This window comes from Ascaphus truei, chromosome 6, assembly GCF_040206685.1.
Source record: "Ascaphus truei isolate aAscTru1 chromosome 6, aAscTru1.hap1, whole genome shotgun sequence".
Taxonomy (NCBI): domain Eukaryota; kingdom Metazoa; phylum Chordata; class Amphibia; order Anura; family Ascaphidae; genus Ascaphus; species Ascaphus truei.
The window spans coordinates 114,588,738-114,615,214 of NC_134488.1; the positions used below are offsets into that span (position 1 = coordinate 114,588,738).

General features: G+C 42.8%; 1 protein-coding gene across 11 annotated transcripts in view; it reads right to left on the reverse strand.

Annotated features, from left to right (window-relative positions):
* The window catches only part of RAP1GAP (RAP1 GTPase activating protein), a 217,740-nt gene that overhangs the window by 139,695 nt on the left and 51,568 nt on the right, over window positions 1–26,477 (reverse strand). For 4 of the 11 annotated variants that reach the window (XM_075605863.1, XM_075605862.1, XM_075605866.1 and 1 more), the window contains exon 2: window positions 14,481–14,516. Coding sequence is in view for 7 of the 11 variants with exons in the window: in XM_075605853.1 (XP_075461968.1) it covers window positions 14,481–14,516 (36 nt within the window). In the remaining 4 variants the exon portion in view is untranslated. Of the gene's footprint in view, window positions 1–14,480; window positions 14,517–24,276; window positions 24,384–24,529; window positions 24,701–26,477 lie in introns of those variants that run through there. The other 7 variants (XM_075605851.1, XM_075605856.1, XM_075605852.1 and 4 more) reach the window with 6 other exon arrangements.

The following is a 26,477-nucleotide window of genomic DNA, read 5'->3' on the forward strand; positions in this document are numbered from 1 at the left end:
AAATACATCGCCTTAAATTCCTCTCCTGGCTTCCCATCAAATGTTAGATCATCTACAAAGTTCTCCTCCTTACCTTTGAGGTTCTCCACTCATCTGCTCCTTCCTACATATCATCTCTAATCTCTCGCTATGCCCTGCTCGTCTCCTGTGTTCTTACCATAACTGTCTCCTTTCCAACCCTTTCACCTGTGCTGCTCTCTCTCACCTTAAACCCTTTCCCCTCACTGCCCCTTACCTGTGGAACTCTCAGTATACGTCAAGCATTCTCTCTCCCCACCTTTAAGTAAAAACCCCACCTCTTAAATTAAGCATTTCAATAGCCTGGACGCATAGCTTATTGTCCCTCACCCACAGTCACTCCTACCAACCATTGTGGCCGAGCACTGCCATCTACTACAAGTATTCCCTCACCTGCTGTCTCTGTAAATCTCCCAACATAGATTGCAAGCTCTCCGGGGCAGGGATTTCCTTTCCGATTATCTGACTTTGTTGCGATTATTGTATTATAATTCACTGTATTGTATGTCTTTATTTATATAGCGCCATTAATGTACATAGCGCTTCACAGTAGTAATACACGTGGTAATCAAATAAATGACAGATAATATAAATAACAGATCATGGGAATAAGTGCTTCAGACATAAAAGTAACATTAAGGAAGAGGAGTCCCTGCTCCGAGGAGCTTACAGTCTAATTGGTGGGTAGGGAGAACGTACAGAGACAGTAGGAGGGAATTCTGGTATTGTCTTTGTAAAGTGCTCAGTAAACTGTGGGCGCTATATACCTAAAGATTTACATACATACTGTACAATACATACATACTGTAGACTCACAGGACAGCTTATTAATGGCTAGAATACAAGGTGAAACATTGAGTTTATGAGGTCTACATATTAGGGTCACATTTTCCTGCTAAACATATATTGTTCTCATAATCAAAGTTTGAGACACCAATGCAAACACAACCCCAATGCACACTCATTTCCGAAATACCTTAACATAGTGCTGGGTAACCCTCATGGGAAAGTAACCTGGCAATGTGATTGTGTCACAATAAACAGGAGATGTGAGCAATGTATTTCAAGGATAATTGAAGAATCTCCAGGCACTTCGAGCAGACAGTCAAATATGGAAAAAATGTATTTCACATCAAAAAATGTGATAATGTGAAATACATTTTTCAATATTTGAATATCTATTCAGAGGGCCTGGAAATTCTTCAATTATCTTCAATACATCGACAGGGTGCTTGCCTGTCTCCCTGGATGCACTCTGTAACCTATTTTCAATCATGTAATTGTTGTTACTATTTAAAGCAATGTATTTCAAGAGATGAAGGGAAAGGGGAGAGCGAGTAACTAGATGCAAACATAAAAAGGAAAATCCAGTACCTAATGTTATTTATATTCATTGGTTTCATGCAAACAGCAGAAATAATTCCCACCAGTGACACTGTTAATAAACAATTTGGGACTGCCCACCCTGAACTTATGGAGGTTATTTCTTAAGCTGCGATAGTGACGATCAAGGCATTGTCATGCAAAAACTCCCTATTTCACGTCAATGGGAGTTTCTGTGTGATTGTGCCCTGAACGGCACTATCACAGTTCTCCTGGCAAACACAAGTCGAGCTTTCAAGAGTTTGCACTAAGTAGCAGAAAGTCAACATGCGCACATTACCACTAGAGACGGACGAACCAGTTTCAATCCGTTTCCCAGGATTTTTCTGAATTTGCCATTCTACATCCGTTCCGCCGTGTAAAATCCGCCGGCGGATTGTTACAGTATCAATCCGCACGCATTCATCCAAAACCGCCATTGGATACAATCCGCTGGTGGATTTTAACAATCCATCGGCGGATTCCGCAATCTGCTGACGGATCGCTGAATCCGTGGATTGGATCCGTAAAATCCGTCAGCGGATTGCAGAATCCGCCGGCAGATTGTCGGTGTTAAAAAAAAAGAAAAAGGAAAAAAATCTGGAAAAGGCAAATCGCCATTTTTAAGACTGATCCACTGAAATCTGCGGACCGAAGGAACCGGCCGACCCGCGGCGGATCCAAATTCGCAATAAAAATGGGCCCATCCCTAATTATCACGGGATGTCGCTAAATTTGGGGATTGTCACACAGCCTCCATGAGTTTCACTTTTCTCCTAATGAGACTCAAGGTACAAAGGAGGGAATCAGGACCAATGCAACTTTGGATGCCCCTAGTAAAATGGGGACGGAAACAGAAGTGAAGGGTAAAGGTATGGGTGCTACAGGCAAGGCAACAACAAAGTAAGCAAGGAGGGGAGCGAGCACACCAAAAAACGAGCAAGCAAATTAATGCAAAAAGGAATGTCTGACATAAAGATCCAAGGATTCGGTGCAAGAACCATCAACACCTGAAGAAGGTGCTTGCACTGAAACGTTGGATCTTTATGACTGTTCAGTCATTAAATGTCCCTAATGAGACTCACAAAGGCAATGAATGTCTATAATAAAGAAGAAAAAAATGATGAATACAAAAAAGAGTTTACTGAACATGTCTGTCTTCACCCCAAATGTATTGAAATGTTGCCATAACATGTGTGAATGATCATATCTTCTTATTTAGTGCTAAGAGTGTACACAGCACTGTAGGATTTGTGCAGGCGCAATCAGTCTCTGACTGCAGAGCTTACAACCTAATTGCGATACCTTAATCACATGAAGTAAGGTCACAAGAGGAGCTTCCACTGGGATTTGAACCAAGTTCAGTAACTTTAAAGGCAAGGACATGAACACCGAGCTATCCCTTCAGCGCAGTGCGCTCAGCAGCTTCACACATCTGTACTCGGTTAATGTGTCTCCTCTACAGATGGAAACACCCTTGTGAGAAACCTTGACAATTACCAACTGCTGTAGAAAGTGCTAAAAGAGCACCTGCAGCATGTAGTTTGCTAACTTTTGTTGACTAACACCTGCAGTCTGTCTGCTGTGCCCTGCACCAGCTAAACCCTAAAGACAATCTTTGAAAAGCTATAAATAGAGTGCATTGTGTAATCTATTGGGAATATGAATGTGGTACCACCAATGGAAAGACTGTGAATGACAGAAATACATTCCATAGAAAAGAAAAGGGGGCGCGTGAAGGGGTAAACTCAATTCCTGCCACTTATCTCTTAGAGCAGGGGTGAGCAACTCCAGTCCTCAAGGGCCACCAACAGGTCAGGGTTTCAGGATATCCCTGTTTCAGCACAGTTGGCTCAATCAGTGGCTCAGTTGAAGACTGAGCCTCTGATTGAGCCACCTATGCTGAAGCAGGGACTGATTGAAGCAGGGATATCCTGAAAACCTGACCTGTTGGTGTCCCTTGAGGACTGGTTGCCCACCCCTGTCTTTGAGAGTAACACACCATAGCTATCTTCTCTCTCCCTCTCCGATCTGGTGGTGTCTGTGTAGATTAAAGCTTGCTTTTAAGGGTGTAATCGCAAAGCTCTTTGCAATAAGAAAACACGATATAACGCATTTCGTGTACATTTTCGTTCCTATTAAATAATAATGCAAGCCCACAGCACCTGGGAACTCTTTACATAGGATAAGAATTGTCTCATCATCATTGACTCAGACATACCTTCTGGGAACGAACAGAACCAGGGCATGCTGGTCCTCTAATCCTGGCCGAGTAGGCAAACACGGGAGTGAACCTCCAGTCAACAAGAGCAGAAGCTGCTGACAGATCTAATAAAATCAGCACAGAGAAATGACCCTCGTCCATCAACATAGCAGATTATCCATGACACTGATTTGACCACTTTCAGTTCCAATTTCCAGCTGGAAGCCAGATTGGAGATGCTAAGAAAAAAAACCAATGTAATAATAAAATGTGTACTGCTCAAAGCTATACTTTAACTGACAGACTGTCACAGGGCATCTGATCCATTCCCTTTACATTGTATACTGCCCAGAGCTGCTCTCTGACATCCAATTACATGGCATGTTTTGAATACCTGATATTATACATACAGCTCAGATCTGCACTGTCAGCCAATCAACAGCCAGTATAACGATAACTGATTCAATGTTCAGATCTAGCAGGTGTTATTGGGCGGAAACGTACTAAATGGAGTCGTTTGGCGAGCAAATTGTGCGATGTTGCAACACGTGGCTCTATTTATTTGAAGGGCGGCAGGGCAAAGTACACGATAACAATCACGCCTGCGGTGGCATGTCATCGGTGCACTAACGCCTGCTACATCTGTATGCAGCTCTTAGGAAGTCTTCAGGTTCTATGAAACGGACAAACGCTGAAAGAGTTCTATCCAGAAACATGTGTTTGAAGTGAGACATTTCTTGCCACCTACATATACAATACTTGTATTTGTGATCAAGCTCCTGCAATTCCCAGCAGCTGGAGAGAGAGGTGCGGTGCACAGTGTGTTCACGGATTACATAGCACCAACTAATGAGATCAGTAATTCACTTGTTTGCCACCCATAACAAGTCGAGATAATTTGGGAGAACTTGTCAGTTGTATGCCATTTTCTTAAAGGCTGTGAACAGCTGCACTGGCACTTCATGACTTGCAACAGAAAAGTGCTTGAAGGAGCCTTTCTATTATAGTCTATAAACAAAATAGTAAGCAATGCTTCTGGCAGAACAGATCATAATACAAAGCTTTGCACAGCTTTATATGTAAAAACGTAGCTGCTATGCGAGTGGCATTCACTTCCCGTCTTGTTTCGTGTGGAGTAAAAGGCGACGTATACACTTAAAGAAGACACTAATTTCATCTATGAAGAACTCTATCGTGTGTCCATTTAAAGGTATCACGACCTACATCGAATCTGCATTTCCCCAGAACCAATAAGTCTACTGAACCTTCAAACTGCAGAAAAAGGAAACATTATCCTTTTACATAATCGTTAACATGACAGATGTTTTATATACAGTATATAAACATGTAACCCCTCTCCTTACCCGGCTCAAAAGGAGGGAATTGCACAGTGAGCTAGTCTTTGTGGAAGTGCAGGTGTGGAACTCTGGACTCTGTTACCGTTGATCTCAGGGCAGGTGTTCGGGTGGCTGGTTGTTGTAAGCTTGACTGTGGTTGGTGATGGTGAAAAGGGGCGCCAGAGACTTTTAGTTGACAGATACAATAGACATATTTTATTCTTCATGACAGGACAGGGTTGTATACATCATTGTTGCATCCTATATTTTTCCCTGGTGGGCCTATCATTGAGGAGCACACATCTATTCTAGGGAAAATAATAAAGGTGGACTCCACACTCTTCTCTTACACGAGTTACACAATTAACACTTAAACTGGTGAGACCTCACATCTTCTTCTACCTTGATGTCATTAGGCCCGTCCTGGGGTCTGAGGCCTTAAGCCCCCAGCCCCAATATTTATAGTCCATGGTGACATCATGGATTACCATGGATACCTGGGAGGCAACTTGGGCCCTGTTACCATACACTCACTGTGGATGACAGAGGGGGTCATTTCTGGAAGGGGGCGGGGCCAGACTGGCAGTTGCTGAACTGCAACATTAAACCAAAAATGTTATTAGCTTACTTACAATAATAACTACATTAACCTTTTAATTCACAGATAGTAAGCCCAACAGGGGGGTTACATATATATATATATTGCAATGGGGCTTTGTATTGATTCAACATTTGAAAGAAATTATAATTTAAATATAAGGAAACATAGATCTTCTTTCAATGTGACAAAAGATTAGAAATGCAGATATATGGGTGTCTGAGCCATAACACTGTCCTATTTTGTGTAAAAGACAAAGCATATGACATATAGGGGCCTAGTCAGATAGGTTCGATGTTATCGCTGCAACATCGAACATGTTTGCATGTTACTACCTCACGGTACGACATTTGTGAAAAAATGGTATTCAGTAAGATATATTGCATTTTAAAAACCGTTTGCTAAAAAATATCATACCACACTAGTTAGTATTTGCTTTACAAGTGAAATGCCTGTAACGTTCGATTTCCCTCCATCAGAGCTGCGCAGAGAGCAGAGAGATGCTACGTTTCCCTGCACAGCTCTTACGGGCGATCGCGCCGTATTTATTTTTATTACATAGGACAGAAGCAGGGGGTCTCCGGAGCTGAACCGCATTCATTTCAGGTCCTGAGCCTCTCTGCGTCTTGAGGTACAGGTATCTCCTGCAAGTTTAAATGTCCTGCGTCACGGCCCATGTGACTGGGACAATTAAACTTGCAGGAGATACCAGCACTCCATACTGAGGAGTTGCCCACCCCTGCACTAAACCATAAATTGGTGACCTTATCATTATGACCCATAATTAGGATCTCAACACATATGGAATATATCTGCACATTGGTAATGAAAAGGATGAAAGGGAATAAGACAAAGCGCTGGTCTATCAGTACAATTGTCAGATTATCTTGGGTTACAGCTTGTAGTAGTTTTTAATGGACCAACATTATGATGTATATGTATCAAGGCAAAATGGTGCAACTCTGGGGCATGTAACGGCACCATATATATCAAAGAAAAAAATCCTACTTTAATGGGATTTTTTTTAACCTTTACAGTGCCAACTGGACGAGATTCAGGGTCCGGGATCAATCACAAGACTGCAAAAAGCGCAAAGATGCTGGAAACAGAAGTGGAGGGGGGCTCGACTTCTGCTTTGTTTGGGTTGGCCACTCTGTCAGAACGGTCAGTCCGATCACCCCCTAGAAAACGATCAGGTGCCTATGATATACCAGGTACTTCATAAGGACTCTGCAAAGGTTAATACATGTGATGCCCGTTTTTTTGTTGTTGCCGCTTTTTACTCGATACGTACACCCCTATAGCTATAAATATGTATGGTTGCATGCAAACGTTCTCTTTTGCAAATGTACATTGGTCGATGAAAGTGCAAGAAAACGTGCAAACAAACCTACACTTTTCCAGCTCCGGAAGGTCTGCTCTACACCTTTACTTCAAACGTGTCCCAGACCACAGACTGGTATCTGCAGTACCCTGGACAGCTACCTGCTCACAGTTGGCTTTTCATTCCCTGACTGGCCAAATGATGTGACATCTCCGGGCCTGAGCAGAGATCTAACAGCTGGCAGCCAGCAAGGACATTTGCATACACAAAACCTGTTGACAAACCCTCCCTCATCTTGCGTCTTGCTACAGGATCAAACCTACAGGGGGCTCAGCCTTATTCCAGATCTTTGATGGCAACACGTAGTCTAAGAAAAGTTATACATCTTCCTTCAAGTACAATGAATGTTCTGTTCCTATCAGCCTCAGTTAAAAATATGAATTTGCTTCATTGTAGGAACTAAGCACCAGAAAATGCCAATTTCACTACCTGAATATATTGTTTATGTGCAGGCCTATTGCACACATTTGCTGAACTTATGTTAGCATGCAGGTGAGTCATAACATTTCACAGCATTTTTACTTGCTAGTTTATATTTTATGCCAGCAAAATGACAAAACAATACAATTATTGAAGTCAGCCGAATGCTAAGTATTGCATGTACCTGGTTATTATTGCCTGTTTGCATGACATGCCTGCATTTTGAAGGCATGGGGCTGGAATAAAAAGTAGGTTTGCAAAGTAAACATATTCAAGCTGGTCTGAGAACTAGAAGAGAGCCTGCAGGATTAGGGGTGGGAAACAAAGAAGTAAATATAACAGGAAAAAAAGAAGAAAAAAACACAATAAGAGAATGAAGGGGAAAGAGACATTTACTGTAGGATAATGGGATAGTTGTGAGAGAAAGGGAGGGAGGCTGGGGAAAATGTAGGCTTTATATATACCATTAACTAAAGGACGCATTAGCCAATTTTCCACCAAGCTTACTCATGTTGTTTATGATTTCACTTACATATCTGGGCTGTTAAATAGCCCTACTTATCTCCATTATCAGTTCTATACATGTTGTTTGTCTTGTGCCCAAGCCTCATTATTACTCACTATGGCAGAGACATGTGATGCACAAGGCCTATAAGACATCACTGAATTCTAAATGAAACTATACATCTTCATGATCTAGTAATAGTAATAATAACTTTATTTGATATAGCGCCTTTCTCCCAATGGGACTCAGAGCGCTTTACAATTACAGTATAGTACACGGTACGCAGCACATAGGAATGTTACAGACACAGTCCCTGGTGAGCTTACAATCTATGATTTTGGTGCCTGGGGCACAGGGAGATAAAGGGACTTACCAAAGGTCACAAGGACATGACACCAGGCATTGAACCAGGTTTCCTTACATCAAGCTCTATGTCATTATTTACAGTCAGTTATTTTACTCACTGAGCCGCTCTTTTTCACTTCATATCAACATAAAAGTTTTATATTGGTTCAAAACCTTCACAGAATACCATTTGTACCCAAATATTATCCCTATGCCACCTACAGTATAGCCCTGCATTTCCAAATATTTTCACGGGTACAATCAACCAAAACCATTGCATTGAGATTATAAAAACCCTGTATTTTTAAAATTGTTGTTGAAAACTTCAGATATTCCGACATATATTGCATATAGAGTGAAAGGATTTATTTTGGGGATTGTATGGCTTGAAATAATTTATGTTTTAAATAAGGGTTCTTCTTTAAGAGATGTCATTTCATTAAAAAAAAATCCCAAACTCCCTCCGTGAACACAAATAGAAGTTTCACATATATTATTTCAATATTACATTTCAAATATTTGACGTTATAATTTTACATATAGGGGTCCACGTATCATCGCACAGAAGAAGTGCTTATTGGAGCATGGCGAGTTTCTGCTTGCATCTTCATCAAATGTAAGCAACTTGCATGGGTCTAGCAGATTTGTACAATTCCAGCGGTATGCAAGCATGTGTGTGTCTGCGTACAGCTGTGTGCATGTGTTACTGTATATGTGTCAATCTGTGTGTTGTTGTGGAGAACAAAACAAGTCTTACATTTGTGCTCTTAAAAATGATACAGTATGCAATTCATTTGGCAGCAAAAGACATGTTTTAGCTCAATCTGAAATATGGTTTAAAAGTCTCATGATCTATAACAATGTCTGCATTGACACACACACACACACACACACACACACACACACACACACACACACACACACACACACACACACACACACACACACACACACACACACACACACACACACACACACACACGTTTAACTTGCATATTGTGGGGGCTTACACATTGTTGTGGGGGCTTGCACATTGTTGTGGGGGCTGGAAGTGCAGGATTCTCCAGCAAGGAACAGATTTACATAGATGGGGTTACATGTCTATCTGTAAAACTTGTGCTATACTGTTGCCAATGACTTGAACACCCCTCATTGTATCCAATGGGATACAACGGATGATTTGGTTTTTTTTTGCACTCTATTTTACACTTCTTTTGTAGCAGGGAGACTTTCATAAGAATCTCTCTTTGATTCAGTTGATTAAAACGAGTCTATGCGAGCTACTTATCCGGTCCCTCGCTATGTATATCCAGGTACTCACCAGCAAAGCATGCAGATGAGATAGGAGGCTCATTCCTTCACCGCAGGGTATTTCCCCTTAGCCTTTCAAGGCTACCGCAGCCTGCTGACTTGCTGCTATGTTTCCTTCCTGCTTGTGAACATTAGTGAGCATTGCTTACAAACCCATGCTTGGAAAAGCCAGCAGAACAGAACAGAGCCTCATTACGCCTTCATGGTCATGCAGACATTGCTACAGGTCAATGACCTTAGTAATGTTAAGTGACATTTTACACTTGTTTATAGCAATAGAACAATGTTAGGAGATACTGCCGTTTCATTGCACTTGGTTGCATCTAGAAACCTAAGCCTCAAAATGTTTTGAAGAAAGGGGGGGGGGGGGTGTCTAGTTAAAAAACAAACTCATTTATGTCTTTATCCACCTTAAAAACACAGATGGCATTTTGTTTAACCCTTTAGCCGGAGGGGTCATCGTGTGGCCGTGGAGGCCATTTTGGAGGAAACGGAAGAGGAATGGACCATCCTCCATCGTTCCGTGAGAACACAGGGTGCGATCTATCCGGGAAAAAACAAACCTTTGGGCATAACATAGTCACTATATCAGGGGATCCCCAGAGTGCCAATCCCATGACATAGTGACTATGACCTGGGGCACTCAAAGGGTTAAGCCCTGATGAAGGTGGTTGCATGCCCCAAATGTTGGGTGCTGCTATGACTTTTGAAGTGAGTAGAATGAATATGATAAGGCATGTTGAGTAGTATCTCTTTTGGCTTGCTTGACTTTTGCTCTTTATTGCACTCAAAGGGTTAAAAGGACGTTACTGCATCCAGTAGTATTACTTTTTTTTTTATGGCACTGCAACCACAAGATGAATATCTGCTCACTGGAATTTATCCCCAGTAAGTATTAATGAGTGTCCAACAGCATTAAGAGTAATGCTGCTCTAATAGACACATTATGATTCCTCTCAGAATCAGTGTTACAGTACTGTATATCTACTTTCTAATGTTTAATAAAGAAAAAAAGCTCAGATGCCTTTGAAGCATATCAAGGATATGTCAAGTATTTTTAGCAGTCTGCACTAGAAACCAATGCACTGGAAATAGTTTAGTCTTTTTAAATGAAGGGTAACTCTTCTGGGCCTACACTCTATTTATCAACGTCTCCCAGTTGCACAACATGGACAAAACAGGAGTCAAAACAGCACAAGATGTGAAAATAAACCTCATTGCAAGCAACTGGGTTTGTTCCTTTCATGAACTGGGTGCAATGTTTGTGCACGGTTGTGCTCCACTGTCGCAGCCACGAGACTTTGATGAATAGACCTCCTTGGTTTGAATGGCTATACTAAGTTTCTCCAGGCTGGTCAGGTGGCATTTTTATAATGCAGATACTGTATATACCACCATCAGCACAGCTCATGGTGAGATGTGTACTTCCTGGAAAGCCTTTCCTTGGTCTTGTCTTACAGCTCTGCATCATCAGGCAGTTGTTGTTGGATTCCTTGTAGTAGCACATTGCGCAAGTTAGCTCTTGGGGGCCCTTACATTGTAAGCTCTGTGGAGCAGGGTTTCACTTTGCCCCAGTTTATAATATGTTTGCTGCTCTTATCACCAATTCTTGAACATAAATGCTCTTTATTTAAATGTTGTCATTTTGGTGCTATATAAATACAAGTATACATACATACATACATACATACATACATACATACATACATACATACATACATACTGTACATACATACATACATACATACATACATACATGGAAGAAAAAGCAATACACGTGTTTTGAAAGATAAGTACAAGATGAGAATGCCACATTAAAATGTAATTTTTCTATTGATAAAAGATTGAGTATTCCCCTAGATGGTGAAAAAATAAGTTGGTGATATTATTTATAGCTGTCCAGTACTGTAGCCTGGTGCCTTTCTCATCTTGATTCCATCCCTCTTTTATGATAAACAATAAAATTATTATGTTAGGAGAGGAATGTCAGTATCGGTCACTGGGCCAAAACTGGTAATTTCCTAGCTGTGAACGACAATTATTTTATTATTTTATTATTTTATTTGAAATATTTTTTTAAGTATAAGCATTTGAAAATACAAAGAGTGTAACAAGACATTTCTGGAACAAAACTTAAGCAGGGTGAGGCATTTTGTATCTTTTGCCTCTACTGTACGTCAATATATAGAAGTGCACCAATCATGCCCTGTATCGAGCAGTGTGGAATTTTGGGCTATTGATAGGAAGAGTTACCTGGTTAACAAATTATACTATGTAGCCGGATCCCCCCCTTACCTCCTGCACCGGAGAGGGGGTGGCTGCAAGGCGACCAGGTAGCTCTGTGACGCACCCGGCAAGCGGGGGATGCCATCTTAAATAGTCCCGCATGCATGACAGAGCCTACACGCATGCTCAGGGTACCGTTAGTGCGTCAGCCATTAGAGAGGCTCTGCACGGGACTAGGTGTCCCAGCAGCCCCAGGGGCTGCTTACCAGGTGGGGGAACACAGCCAATAGGGCTGTAGTATCCAAGCCAAGCAAGATATGCATTTGGTGCAAAGAAGCCACCACGCCATTCGGAGCAGGGACTGCGAGGGAGTAGGTAGTGTCCGGGTGCAAGTGGCTCCCGGACTAGGCCAGATACCCCGAAGGTCCCAGCTAGGCCCTGACCCTGACCCTGTAAGCTTGTGGTGCTATAGGGAATGACCCAGATAGGGACACTACCCTTAGCTTTGTAGTAACAGGCGCAGCATCAGTGAAGAGAAGCCGCGTGGTGAACTGCGGCCAGAGGTCTGGGACCAGACGACAAGCCATTTAAAGAGACATTAAGGGAGACGCTCCGGCTGGAGCTCCCTCAAGAAGTGGATTGGACACACAAGGAGCGGAGGAATTCTTGGAGGCCTCACGTCGTGGGATCAGATGGATTCTTCTGCTTCATTCAGCGGTACCTGGGTACAGGAGTGCCCAGGGAGGTAACGTGCACCAACGGCCCACAGGGGTAGTGCTACTCCCTACACTTGGATGGGACTGACACTGGGGAAGGACACCAGGGATATTGGTGCCACTGCACCCTATGTACATTGGGGATATATACCCTGCATTATTATTGTGTTATACTGTGTGTACTGCTATATTGTAGTGTTGTGTGTGTTCAGAACATACTCCTGTTATATACCCTGTGTGTGTAATTACTGACTGTATTAGTTCCTGTGAGGGGTTATCCTGCTGCGCTATGATCCCTCCCATGTGGAGGCGCTGTAACCCGAGAAAGGAGACAACCCCAGTCTTACGCCTTCTGTGAGCCACAGGTAACGGCAGCATGTGTAATTCCCAATAGTCACAGGGAAAGGGGACTACAACTATAACGTCTCACATTCTGCATCTCTGTCGCTCCATTTTCCCTTTTACTATAATTGATCACAAAAAAATGTGACAGCATCATGAGGTGGTGGGCACCTCTCTGTTTAACAATCTGCACCAGATAAAAGAGACGTGACACGCTTAGTATGTGCGACACAGCTGAGAGCAAATAAATGCTCTGAAAGTTACAGGGTTTTTTTTTTTTTGCATTTATACATTTTTCCCAAAGTATAGAAGATGAACATTATACAATGTCGGCATCCTAAAAATGTGTGTCTTTCTGGATATACATAGGCAAATGTGTTTTCTTCCTTGATTTCTTGTTGGATGAAACAGAGCACAAACTTTCAGTATCAGGACAGATCTCCTGGCACAGATCCCACGTGTCGGTGGGTGTCAGGGGGGGGGGGATGGATTGCTATGCATAGCGATGTCACATGCTCGCTGGACAAGAGGCTGCACACCCCTTCATTTCTCATCTATCCAGTGCACCCTACTGCACTATCTGAGAACCTCCTCCTGTCTGCTTCCTACCCCAATTCCACCACCAATTAGAGCTCAGAACCGACAACCAGGCTCAGTTTTTTTTGGCAATCCCAGCCATCATCTCTGGGACTAGACAGCTCACTTTATCAATGCAAAATGTCGTGACCTCCACTGCTGGTTCACTGCCAAGCAGGAGCACGAGCACATATACTAAGGATAACGCCCATGTTTTTATATTTTGGTGGGGAAGGGGGTTACCCACACCCAGAAACAATTATATACTGCACGATAATGCTGATTTGAACACATGTATACACTCCCAGCAAAAAGGAATATAGATTGAAGGGGGAGATTCATTAAGCACCAATGGGGAGTATCGCACGCCAAGACGGCGTTAACTGCCCTGCAAGTCAGTGATCGCAGTGCGGCTAAGCGCATCTGTGCTTAGTGAATCCCAGCAAAAGTATCCACAACTCATGAATTGTTTACGGTTCTGCCCTCCAGGAAATCCATGCTCCTTCCCTTTATTTTTCCCTTTAATGTTTGGAGAAAAGTCTGATGCAGAATGGGCTGAGGTAGAAGAATGTTAAAAAGTGAGTAGTACAGTATGTAGTCACACTCAATGTTGACTGGGAATGCAAAGAGTAAAACTTTAGGGAAGCCCTTAAGATGAACTGGTGCTTAAAATCCTTCACCCCTAAGTTGTTTTTGTGGCTCCATTGTCACGTGGCATTTTAGGTATTAGAGATGTCATTCGTGGCTGTAACTACAATAAGGCACTAGACAAGTAGGGCGACCATAATTTAATCCATAAACAATAACGTATCATGACAGAAGACCAGATAGTCTACGTGTGCATCCACTCAGGGTTTTTCAGACATCTGTTAGCTGTGTAAAGTTTGAGTTTAAAAAATGACTGCAGATTTGGAGAAATCTGTGTTTTTTGCCCTTCTTTCCCAATACATCCGCTTTCTCCTATTTAATGCTGAGGTTCAGTTTAGATCCTAATCAGATGCCTATACAGCACTGTTCCTCGAAACGATATGGTAACTTGCATCTAGAAAATAATGGGTTAACAGCAACAATAATTAAGCTAACCCTTTTACCAATGATGATAGACCGAAATGCTTGCCAAAAAACTGGCACACTCACCGATGGCGTCTGCGGGAGACAATTGTCTGGTCCACCCTAGACAAAGAGAAAGGGGATAAATATTAGTGTTTGGTGGGAATTGCTCTCTCCATGCTTATTCTCCCAGAGGGAGAAGTTAGGGACATACTACAATAAGTACAAAGCTGCCCTGATGGCCTAACTCCTCCATGACTGTCTAGGTATTGTGTGAGTAATGCAGTTCCTGTACTGACAATGTATCTGCCTTCAGTTGAGATGGAGAATTGGGAGGTGAGTGTGGTGCAGTGTGAGTGCAGCTGGTGTAACACTATAGTTCGAAGCTTGTTCTGCGGCTTCTCACAGTGTACCTGCGGCTTCTCACACTGTACCTGCGGCTTCTCACACTGTACCTGCGGCTTCTCACACTGTACCTGCGGCTTCTCACACTGTACCTGCGGCTTCTCACACTGTACCTGCTTGGGATGTAAAAAAAAATGTTTGGGGCGATATCTATTCTTCATAGAAATGAAGATTGTGACAAAGTAGTGTAGCGGGTGATTTAACTCTTTTGTGTGTGTGTGAAAATAACAATAATATAGAAAAATAGAAATTGACAACAGATAACAACCATTTGGCCCATGTATCTGCCCATTCTCCTGTCTGCTGTGAAACCTTTATACCACGTCAGATGATCTTTCTGTCATATTTCGGGTAGCCTGGTGTCTATTCTAATCATTTTTTTAAATTCCGTTACTGTATCAGCCTGTACCACCTCTGTTGGGAATCCACCACCCTTTCTGTAAAGAACGACCTCCTCCTCCTGTTCCCGGCACCTCCCAAGCACATTTTCAAATACATATTTTTAATTCTTCTTATTATTATTATAAAAGTTAAACTGCAGCACTTCAGGCAAAAAGGCTACATTTCCTGAAAACAAATGCATTTCTGGTGGGCCACATTCTGCACGTGGCTGCCCACAATGATATCTTTTCATAATCACTGAGCAACATGTCATTTATTTACAGCATACAGTATGAAGAACTACATATGTGAAAGTAAAGGCGCATGAAAAGTCGTTTTCTAGTGAGTTTAAAGGGGGAGAAGTTTTCATTGCTTTTGCACACACTGTAAATGTTTTCTGTGGAAATAGTGAGGGATTATTAATGTTTGAGAGGAGATTTGTAATACCCGTATGTTAATAATATTTTTTCTTATCTAATGATGATAGTGTATGCAGTGCTGTACATAGAAGTTTGCTGACTCAATGAGTCCCTGTCCCATAGAACTTACTGTACAATGTAAAGTACCGGTGCTGGAGACTGACTGCAATTAAGTGACTCGCCCAAGGAGAGTTGGTGCTGGGATTTTAACACGGTTCATCCTTTTTGAAGCACCGACATTACCACTGAGCTACTCCGTCAGCCTTAGGGCTGTTCTATAGTGCGTGCGCTTGCTGCGCCGTGCGCGCGCGGCATTTATAGTTGGCTGAGGTTAGCCAGCCATTCTATAATAGGACCGTGCGCGCACGGCAGTGAGCGTGGAACCGGCCGACAGGGGGGAAAATGAGGAAAATAATGAATTTGCGCCGCTACCGCCGCTGAAATGTATGTATATTTGTGTATGTATGTGTGTGTATATGTGTATGTGTGTGTGTGTGTGTGTGTGTGTGTGTGTGTGTATGTGTCAATAGGTGCACAAATAAAAAACAAATATTTATCAAACATGTTTTATTTTTTATTTTAAAAATCTTATTTAAGTAATTATTCGCTCACACAATCTAGACACACATATACACATATACACACACACACTACTGTACCTTCCCAGCATGTCGCTCCCGGCAGCACAGACTCTATACACACAAAAAGTGTGCAGCACGTGCGTGCGCCTGCGCACGGCCGCACACAGTATATTCCGAGCCCCAGCTGTATTACACCTGCACTGCATATAACGAGCTGTTTTTAACTCTGCGGGAGAGAAGGTTGGGCTTGTGGTACTCACACTACAACTTTATTGTGCTATATTATGGAGCAGTTGTCAGGGAGAATCTAATAGAAGAGGCGGGTGTTACTGCAATACCTGATCTATCTGTAAGTGAAAGGGTTTGGCTCAGCAGTGAACGCTAGGGATGACACTACCTGCTATCATAAAGAACATTTATTCACATGTTTTTCACCGGCCCCATGACCTGTCTTACCCCATAATAATCGCATACAGTACCTGTATGTCAGGGATTCTGGGTAATAACATGCAAATGAGCACACTGTCACTGTTGGCTTCTTATCCACTTTAACATTGGCCCCTATAAGTTTACGCAGCTTTTAAAGCAAAGCCTGGGTTAAAGAAGTACATGGTCAGCAAACCTACTCACAGACAGCTGTTTCTACCTTCGGGTCTCATCAGCATTAGGATGGTTACTGGCCTTGTATTGGGAAGCTGTTTGTAGCTACAAACCAGACCCACAAAAACTCTCCACTGTACAGAAAACAGTAATAATAATAATAACTTTATCTCATATAGCACTTTTCTCCCAATGAGTCTCAAAGCGCTTCACAATTTAAGTATAGTGGCACAGTACGCAGCACATAGGAATGTTACAGTTACAGTCCCTGCCCAGATGAGCTTACACTCTGTGTTTTTGGTGCCTAAGACACAGAGAGATAAAGTGACTCACCCAAGCTCATAAGAAGCTGACACTGGGATTTGAACCAGGTTCCCCTGATTCATACTTGTTGTTTAGAGAGTCGGTGTCTTTACTCACTGAGCCGCTCCTTCTGCCTAGAACACATACGTACGAGCACATTCACATGTCTTAGACAGGTCCCCAAACCTGCCCAACTTCATAATCACACAGCATGCCGACTTCCACAGCCGGCAGGGACTCCATCACTACATGCAAATTAAAGCACGCTACTGTATCTCTTAACCACAACATGACACAAAAGGGGTGCAAGGCACAGCCCCACTGGATTTGTTTCTTTGCTAAATAATGGCTGTCGCCCCCCCCCCTCCTCCCTGTTTTTAGCCTTTGATAAATAACCCCCTATCTATCTGTATATTGCCCTGCCATTTCCAACCCTCATTAATAAATGAGCAAAGATGAATCAAGAAAACGACATAATCAATAACTGCACGAGCACAAGGTCTGGAAGGGCTCGGACCCTCCAGTTCTGCGCTGGGGAGTATTTCCGGACTTGCTGAACACATTGACCGTATGTCTCAGAGCTGTGAACTGACAGGACCCATCATTCCAGATGTTGTCAGATTTGCATAATGAGAGGTATCCAGGCAACTAATGCACTGGGATCTTATTTTAACCTCCATTAAGTTATTTGATGCAACAAACATATACCGACATGAATAGACAGATTACATTTGCACTAAATATAATCTCCTACATGATTTGAATATGTTCCCACTCCTCTTTATATGAAGAATGGGCACAAATAATAGTCACGCTAATAGGATTTTGCAATGCAACCTTTTTATGCTTGTTTTATTGCAGTTCTTTTCCCCCCTTCTTTCCTACATTTCTTTGCAGGTCTCTCTGGGGGTGAAGAGGTTAAATGCAAGTCCATTAAAACCCACTTTTTATCAACTTCAGGGCAGCATGGGAATGGAAATTGTAATGATTCTCATCCCTTTAGGAGGGTGAGGGGTTAAGGATGTGAGATTATGATGGTGAGCCTTAGAGATGGGTGAATTTCTCGCCGAGATTCGCATTTGCCGCAAATGGGCCAGTTCCCGTTAAGCTGCGGATTTTTGAGGCTCGGTCTCAAAAAGGCGTATTCACTTTTTCCCCCCTATCCCTGGAAGTTCGCGAATGGATTTGAATGTATAAATTCCGAATTCGCAAACAAATTAAGTAAAAAAACTTCCTTCACAATCACAATGTGAACAACAGTGGGAGGGGCTTAGCGCATGCGCGCACAGATTCGACTTTTCTCAAATCTGCTATCGAATTCAGTATAAATTCCTAACGCTGATTTTGCTAAATTATTTATTTATTTATTTATACAATGTTTTACCAGGAAGTAATACATTGAGTGTTACCTCTCGTTTTCAAGTATGTCCTGGGCACAGAGTTATGACAAATAATACATGGTTACAAATACAGTTACATAAATGAACAGGGTATACATTATATACAAGACATTGCATGCACAGTTAAAGATAATATAAATTATAGGCGTATGTAACAGTCACAGACCAGATTAAAATGTGAGACAGCTTTAGTTTTGAAAGAACTTAGACTGGTGGCGTCTGTGAGAGTCTCCGGTAATACAATAATGGGGAAGGGGAAAGGGGTAGAAACCCTCGCATCAGCCTCTAATCAAAAAGAATCGACAACGGTGCAATAAGGGGAAGGAGCAGAATTGTAACAAATAAACAAAAGACACCCTGTGGGCAGCACTCGTTGTATGCAAATATGAATTGGTGATAGATTTTAAATTAAAATGCTTTAATAGTGTAATTTAAAATAAATGTCAAAATTGTTGAAAGAATGGACAACTGACTGTGGTGACAAAATACAAAAAACAGACAAAAGTATATACAATACTATAACTGAGATCTAGGGGTAGAGGTGGAGTACCAACCTAACTGCTAATTAGCAGAGATAAACAATAAAGGACTGAATAGTCAACCCCCTAGTTCAGCAATGACAAGGTTAAAAAGCCTGTAAAATAAATACAGGTGACGGAGAACTACCCATGCAAAGGTATATACCAATGTGCTATGCACAATGGGTGACAATGAAGTGAAAACTCACTGATGGTAGTTTGATAGTCCACAATGTAATAAAGACTCTGATAGTGGGGAGTACCCTCAGTGAAGGGTTAAAGCAAGCCTAGCTATAGAAAAATAGATTTGATAGGCAATGTGTTATTTAATAGTGTGCACAGGAGCTCACAAAGTGTGGTGCTTTGCTCTGGGGCACGGATCTAGTCCGTATCCAGTTATGGCCCCCTAATTCAAATGTGCCACTATAGCAGATAAGTAAACAGACTGTGAAAACATAGTGAGCAGACACATGAATGAGCAGAGGGGAGAGGGAATATATGCAATGCAAAAGTAGTCAGCAGCAATTACATTTACACGTGCTGGGTAAGGTAAGGTAATTGAATATGTACTGCATCTCTGTTGGTTTGGTTAAGCCCTCGTCAGAGCTGATGCCGCGGAGTAGCGCTAACATATGCAGTTGTACCTGCTCAAAATCCTGCTGTCAGGAGATACCTTATAACATACCTGGTGTCTATTGTATACAGACCCAGTCTCCCTTCACACGCAAGTCGGCACTATACAGTGCCTCTCACCCTCTGCTCGGCATGGAGACGTCAATACGTGATGACGTCAGTTCTGTAGCCGCCTCCCACCTGACGTACGTTTCGCTGGGGCGCTTTATCAAAGGTGTATTTATTTTACAGGCTTTTTAACCTTGTCATTGCTGAACTAGGGGGTTGACTATTCAGTCCTTTATTGTTTATCTCTGCTAATTAGCAGTTAGGTGGGTACTCCACCTCTACCCCTAGATCTCAGTTATATTATTGTATATACTTTTGTCTGTTTTTTGTATTTTGTCACCACAGTCAGTTGTCCATTCTTTCAACAATTTTGACATTTATTTTAAATTACACTATTAAAGCATTTTAATTTTAAATCTATCACCAATTCATATTTGCATACAACGAGTGCTGCCCACAGGGTGTCTTTTGTTTATTTGTTACAAAAAAGTGTCTCCGGTAGCCTGTTCCAGTTGTGGGGTGCACGGTAAAAGAAGGCGAGGGAGGGAAACCGATGTCGGTTTCAGTAGCATCCGCCCAAATTATTTAGCGCCCAATCTGCTTTTGGATCGAATTTTGGAACCAAATCTGCAGTTCAAATTTTAACTAAATCACCCATCGCTAATGTGCATGACCAAAACTACATTGAGTGTTTATAGTATTCTGCCACTAGGTGGCATGGTTAGTTTCTTCTGTGGTACAGTAAGTGTTAGTCCGAGATGTGCAAACTGTTTGCAAACTTGTTCCTCAAAAAAAATAAAAGATAGAAAAGTTTGCCTACAAAATGTTGCAAAGTCGCATGGGGACATTTATTTGCAAAGTGTGGGGGGTAAAAATGTTGCAAATTCATGTAAACAATTTGAAAAACGAATGTGGACAAGTTCACACATCTCTATTGAGTGGGATACCAGAGCCTATGCTACAAGTTGTGAGTTCAACAGTAAACAGTTTGTGAAACTGATCTGTATGTATTATTGTCTCAAACCCGAGATCACCAACCGCAGATATTCCAAAATGCATGTGCAAACTGTGCAGCCCTTGGTATGCCTGACCTGGCAACTAGATACAATTGTACTTGTAAATGGAGGTGCCGTATGGAATGGTTCTGGTTATTCTGCGTTATGCATATCTCACAACCCACGCAACTTCAAGTACAACAAGTATCCCTAAGAAGTCCCCCCCCCTTTGCATTGTTTGGAAGTCTGTGTAGGCTATTGCCTAAGTGAATTTTGCACAGCAGGGTAACATGCCTAAGTGCTATATTGTAGGTATCATTGCTCATATAAAGGGGAAATAACTCAAAGCAGGATTATTAAAGATTCACATCTCAATCCCCACATACATTCCCACGCTGATACTTAATCTGCAACACTACCATGGCCCTTTTCTGCTTTCCAAAGTCATTCTTTATTTTCTAATTTATGAACAAATACTCAGGTACTGTGCATACCTGTATTTGTTTTTGGGGGGGGGGGGGTGGTGGTAAGGCTATATATAGTATCGTATATTCATTTTTTTATTTTAGATATATATATGTCATTTTCACTCATAAAAAGCAATGGTTTTGTTCTGTACGAGAAAAATATATATTTTACAAATCTTATCATTTTTACTTTTTGTTTTTTACTTGTTGGAAACCCTTACAAGTTCTGCCCAGGGCATCAAGATGATGTTTTTCTTGTTAATTCCCTGTGTAATGTGATAAAGCTGATAACTTCCTAGTGTCTTGACTTCTTGTGCGGGACGGATTATACTTTCAAACATTTAAGGATCTTAAGGGGGGTTATGTCACAAAGCTTTAATAAGGGACGCATTGACCTTCGGCTGCAAAATGAGGGCAACATTATAGAATCGGATTTATGAAAGAAAAAAACCATTGCTTCCTATGCAATTTTGTTTCTTGGATAAATATGGTGCCACTTGCCCCAGTCGGGAGACTTTGATACATAGTCCCGTAGATTCCACGAGAGTTAAAGTATTATTAAGGCCCTGCTTGTTTGACTAAGAGGGGTTTAAGAATCAACAGCTACAAGAAGTTTGAGTCTAGAAAATTATAGTTGCAAATAGTAAGTCCAGTAAAAGTAGGGTAAGAGGAGAAATGAGTAGCCGTGTAGCAGCTTGCCTAGCCGGCATAGGCGGCAAAAGCCATGACCGGGGGGGCGGGGCCTCCCTTGACCTGATTGGTTGCTGTCACGGCCGTAGGCGGGGAAGGGGAGGGGCTTCTGGACTTAGGCCTTGATCCCGCTGCCTACTACAGCGTCCGCTGTGGCGGACGCTGCACGGACGAGAGCCCTCCCCTCAATGGCGCCGTGCCCGCTGCGAGGGGGGGCCTCAGCGCTCGGGCGAGAGTTGCTCCTGCTCTCAATAGAATTGAGAGCGGGACTCGCGTCGCGATTAGGCACGCCCCCCGGCGGTTCAGCCAATGAGGGCGAACCTGCCGGGTGAGGTCATGGCCGCGCCCCCGTCTCTCCCCTGCCACGCCCCCCCGGTCTCTCTTCCTGCAGTGAGCTGCAGACCGGGGAATCGGCTGAACGCGCCGCCAATCTCGTGGGCGCGCGTTACAGCGGCGTTACCGGGGCCTTAGCCTTAGGCCAGCAGCCGGGAGCGAGTGCTTTCACTTGCTCCTGGCTGCAGCGGTTTACCACCCACCCATCCCAAAAAAACTCTAGAATATTAGGGCACAACCAGGTTGGGTGGGAGGTTCTGCAAGCGGGGTGAGAATTGTAGGGGACAAGGGGCATTAGGTTTTGGGGCAATGTTGTTAACATTTCTTTCTTGTTTCAGGGTGAAACCCGAAATACTTTGGAAAACAAGGACAGAGGTTCCTGAAGGAGGGGTCAGCTTGACCAAGCTGCTTTTGTCGCAGCGGCAGTTGGGGGGATACGTGCTTGTCCTTGCCAGAAGGGGCTCGGGGCTGTTAAAGCCAGGGGTGGAGGCGAGGGGGCATCACAGGGACATAGCTTCCGGCAGCCCTCTCGCGACGCCGGACCAAGGTCCAGCTGACCCTTTACTTCACCCACTAGTGAGCATTCTGGCAGGGACTAGCAGTTACGCCATCTATATATTAATATAACTAAACAAAGCCGCGGCCTTTATACCTCCAGATTGTGTCTGCCATTAGTTGTGCATTTCATGTGAGTAATGGAAAAGGGGAAAGGGAGGAATCTCACGTCTCCCTGGTCATGGTCCTTTCTTCCATGTATTAAAATAACAATGGAGGGAGAGGGAGTAGGTGGTATGATACCTTTTATTGATCCAACAAGTATGTTACAAGCTTTCAACCCTCTCAGGTTCCATGATCAGGTGTGACAGGGTATTCTCCGTTTCTGTATTTCTGCCATACCCGATGAAGGACCCCGATAGGGTTGAAAACTTGTAATATATCAACTACTTGTTGGACCAATAAAAGGTATCATACTCCCTACTCCCAACTTTGTTATTTGTATTATGATGTAACCAGGAACTGATGCAGATCAATGGTCAGCATCCTCTAGAAAAGCAAAGCTAAATGAACACATTAAAATTCCCAGGGAAGAAAGAAGCAATAATCTGCACAGAAACGACACGATTCTCTTTGAGTTTTTAGCAGCAAAGATGGGACAGAGCAATGCTCTGCAACTGACTGTATTGTGAAGTGTAGAGAGAAGGTGCTGTCCTGGGAGGTGCTGTCACTTAAGGGAAGCAGCAAAACAAGCAACGCTTTGCACAATCTTTAAAGCAATCTAGGGATAATGAGTGGCATTGTACATGCATCTCTGCCTGGTGATGGCAATGGAGCAATGTCAACATGTTTTTTAGTGTATGTATGTCTGTCTTTATTTATATAGCGCCATTAATGTACATAGCGCTAGTGTGGGAGCAGGTGAGGAATCAATACACTACAGATGTCTGCAGCAATAATGAGTTAAAAGAGCAATGGTCTTTAGAGTGGGAAGAGTGAAAGGGAAATTGTCCATTGTCGTAGAAGAGAAAGGGGCTTAGCATCCATGCGCTGTAATTCACAAGCAGAGAAATGGTAAATGAGAAATACTCTGCAGCTCTCTCTAACAGAGTAAGGCAGTGATGGTCGGTAGACTCTCGAGTATTATATGTGTGACTACGTGATGCTCTGCACAGCGTTCATGCACTTTAGAAAAGTACTGTGTATTCTACAGGTCTCTATCTGGACGGTATTAAAAAAGGATGCTCGGTTGTAGCAGACAAGTACAGTGGTAAAGAAGCAATAGTCTGCAGGTTTCAAACAGGGAAATTGCCATTCTACTAAGGTCTTTGTAGGGGAGTAGAAGTAATGGAGCAATAGTATTTATTCTCTTTAGTAATTTATATATTGTCAGTGCAGTAATAAGTAGCACACCAGAGAGGTGGGAGAGATGCTCTGAAACATGAAGTCTGTCTCACTACAAAGTTACAACGTAGATGAGATAGAAAACACATGTCCGTGGAGTTCAAGCTAGTTAAAGAGCAGGTCTCCTTAGAATATAACAGAATGGGTCACTTTGCAAGGATTTGTAATCTAGAGTACCACATTCCTTCAATGCATTAGCTTGGAAACATACCTTATTTTCCTTCTCTGTGCATACAGTATGCTCACATCCTCATACTCACATCTGCCTTTCGGGAGGTAAAAGGCAGCGTAGCATTTTAAAGGAACGTAGACCATGCACTGTAAATGAAAACGACAACACTATAGGGGTAATCATCAGGAGGTGGCGCAGCTCTATGTAATTCTGCCCTGAACACCCCTCTGGGTGGGTAAAACTCTGAGAACACCCTTGCCCAACCCACCCCTCTTTCCCTCCAGACACTCACATCTCTGCTGATCCGCCAACCAAGCATGTCTCCTGGACTGGCTGTGATGAGCCAAGGTTTTTAATGCCACTACAAAGCGACTCACTCAGCTCCCCGTGCCCTCAGGAACACTCACAGTTCTAACGCAGAACTGACAGTGCTGTAATTATGTCAGAAAGCTGAAGGAATGAATGCCCAGCGGTGCCCACACTGCTCCTGTCCTACTTTCCTAAGCACTGCCCTGATGTGAGGAGAGAGAGTTAAGCTGAGTCTGCTCCATCTCTGCTCTCTCTTTATTAGATACTGTACACAGATATCATTGTGGTGTGTTTTAGGGCACACAGCTAACTATTAATCGCCTCAATCTGTACAATGAATACATTCTACTGTAGCTATCTCTCATCCTCCTTTTCCCACACGTTAGGCTCCATAGTCTCTGCTGATCTTCCTTTCTTCAGCACAACATACTCATTATCTTCTATCAGATTCACAGTTACCATCATTGTCCTCTTCTCTATAAGACACATAGGGGGTTATTCATTAAACTGCGGCACAGCCAATCAGGGCATTATAGCATGGAACCTCCTTATTATAGCATGGAACCCCCTTATTATAGCATGGAACCTCCTTATTATAGCATGGAACCTCCTTATAGCATGGAACCTCCTTATTATAGCATGGAACCTCCTTATTATAGCATGGAACCTCCTTATTATAGCATGGAACCCTCTTATTATAGCATGGAGCCCCCTTATTATAGCATGGAGCCCCCTTATTATAGCATGGAACCCTCTTATTATAGCATGGAGCCCCCTTATTATAGCATGGAACCTCCTTATTATAGCATGGAACCTCCTTATTATAGCATGGAACCCCCTTATTATAGCATGGAACCTCCTTATTATAGCATGGAACCTCCTTATTATAGCATGGAACCTCCTTATTATAGCATGGAACCCTCTTATTATAGCATGGAGCCCCCTTATTATAGCATGGAGCCCCCTTATTATAGCATGGAGCCCTCTTATTATAGCATGGAGCCACCTATTGAAGTTAGTGGGAGTTTGTCCACAATAGGGCTCCGTTTGGCTCATATTCCCTAAGTGGGGCTTTTCCATAATACGACACCTGCCGGTGTGGGAGACACCTTAAAGCCCATTTAATTGCATGACCATACAGTGTCACCCAGTCCTGGAAAGTGTCTTAAAGGAGCAATCCATTCAATATCCTACATGAGTGTTTCATTTTTTTTAATTAGTTCTATAGTATTAGATAATACTTACTGCATTTTTGTTGTTATTAAACTCAATGCCATTTTTAATGAGTTTTAATATAATGAGCATCCTTTGATTTCTATGGCAGGTTTTAGCCCACTTCCCCAGCAGTACAAGATATTTGCAACATTTGCCTGTTCGTTATAATCTGTTGCCAATATTCCCTGCAGGTTGAGGTGCAACGGTAACAATAGATAATGTTACCGTAGTAATATAAGGTTACGTTGTAGCTGCTGAGTTGCACTGACTGAAAGATTGATTGAAACTGAAAGGCAGCCATTTAGGGAACCCTGGGAAGCAGAATCTTTGCTGATTGATCACGGGAGAATTAATCAATCGGCAGCTTAGGTAATTAGTTTTCAATAAATAAAAGCAAAAATTGAAGTGCCGCACGGACTGCCTCTTTAAGGAATAGAACTGTTTCGTTAATATGGACCACGGCCTTTCATTCGCGGAAATGAACAGAAGCTTATGGTGACATCCTGAAATACTGAAAGTATAGCGGCCCCCCTAGCCATAGGCGGGGGGGCTTCATGACCGGGGGGGGGTCCGGCCTTCCCCTCGCTGGCCCGCCCCCACACCTCCCTCCCCAGGACAGGGGAGGAGTTCCAGGAAGGCCTACTTAAGGCCAGGCTGGCGGGCAGCACATCCTCTTTGGCTGCCCGCCAGACGATTTGGACGTCCCGCTCCTCCCT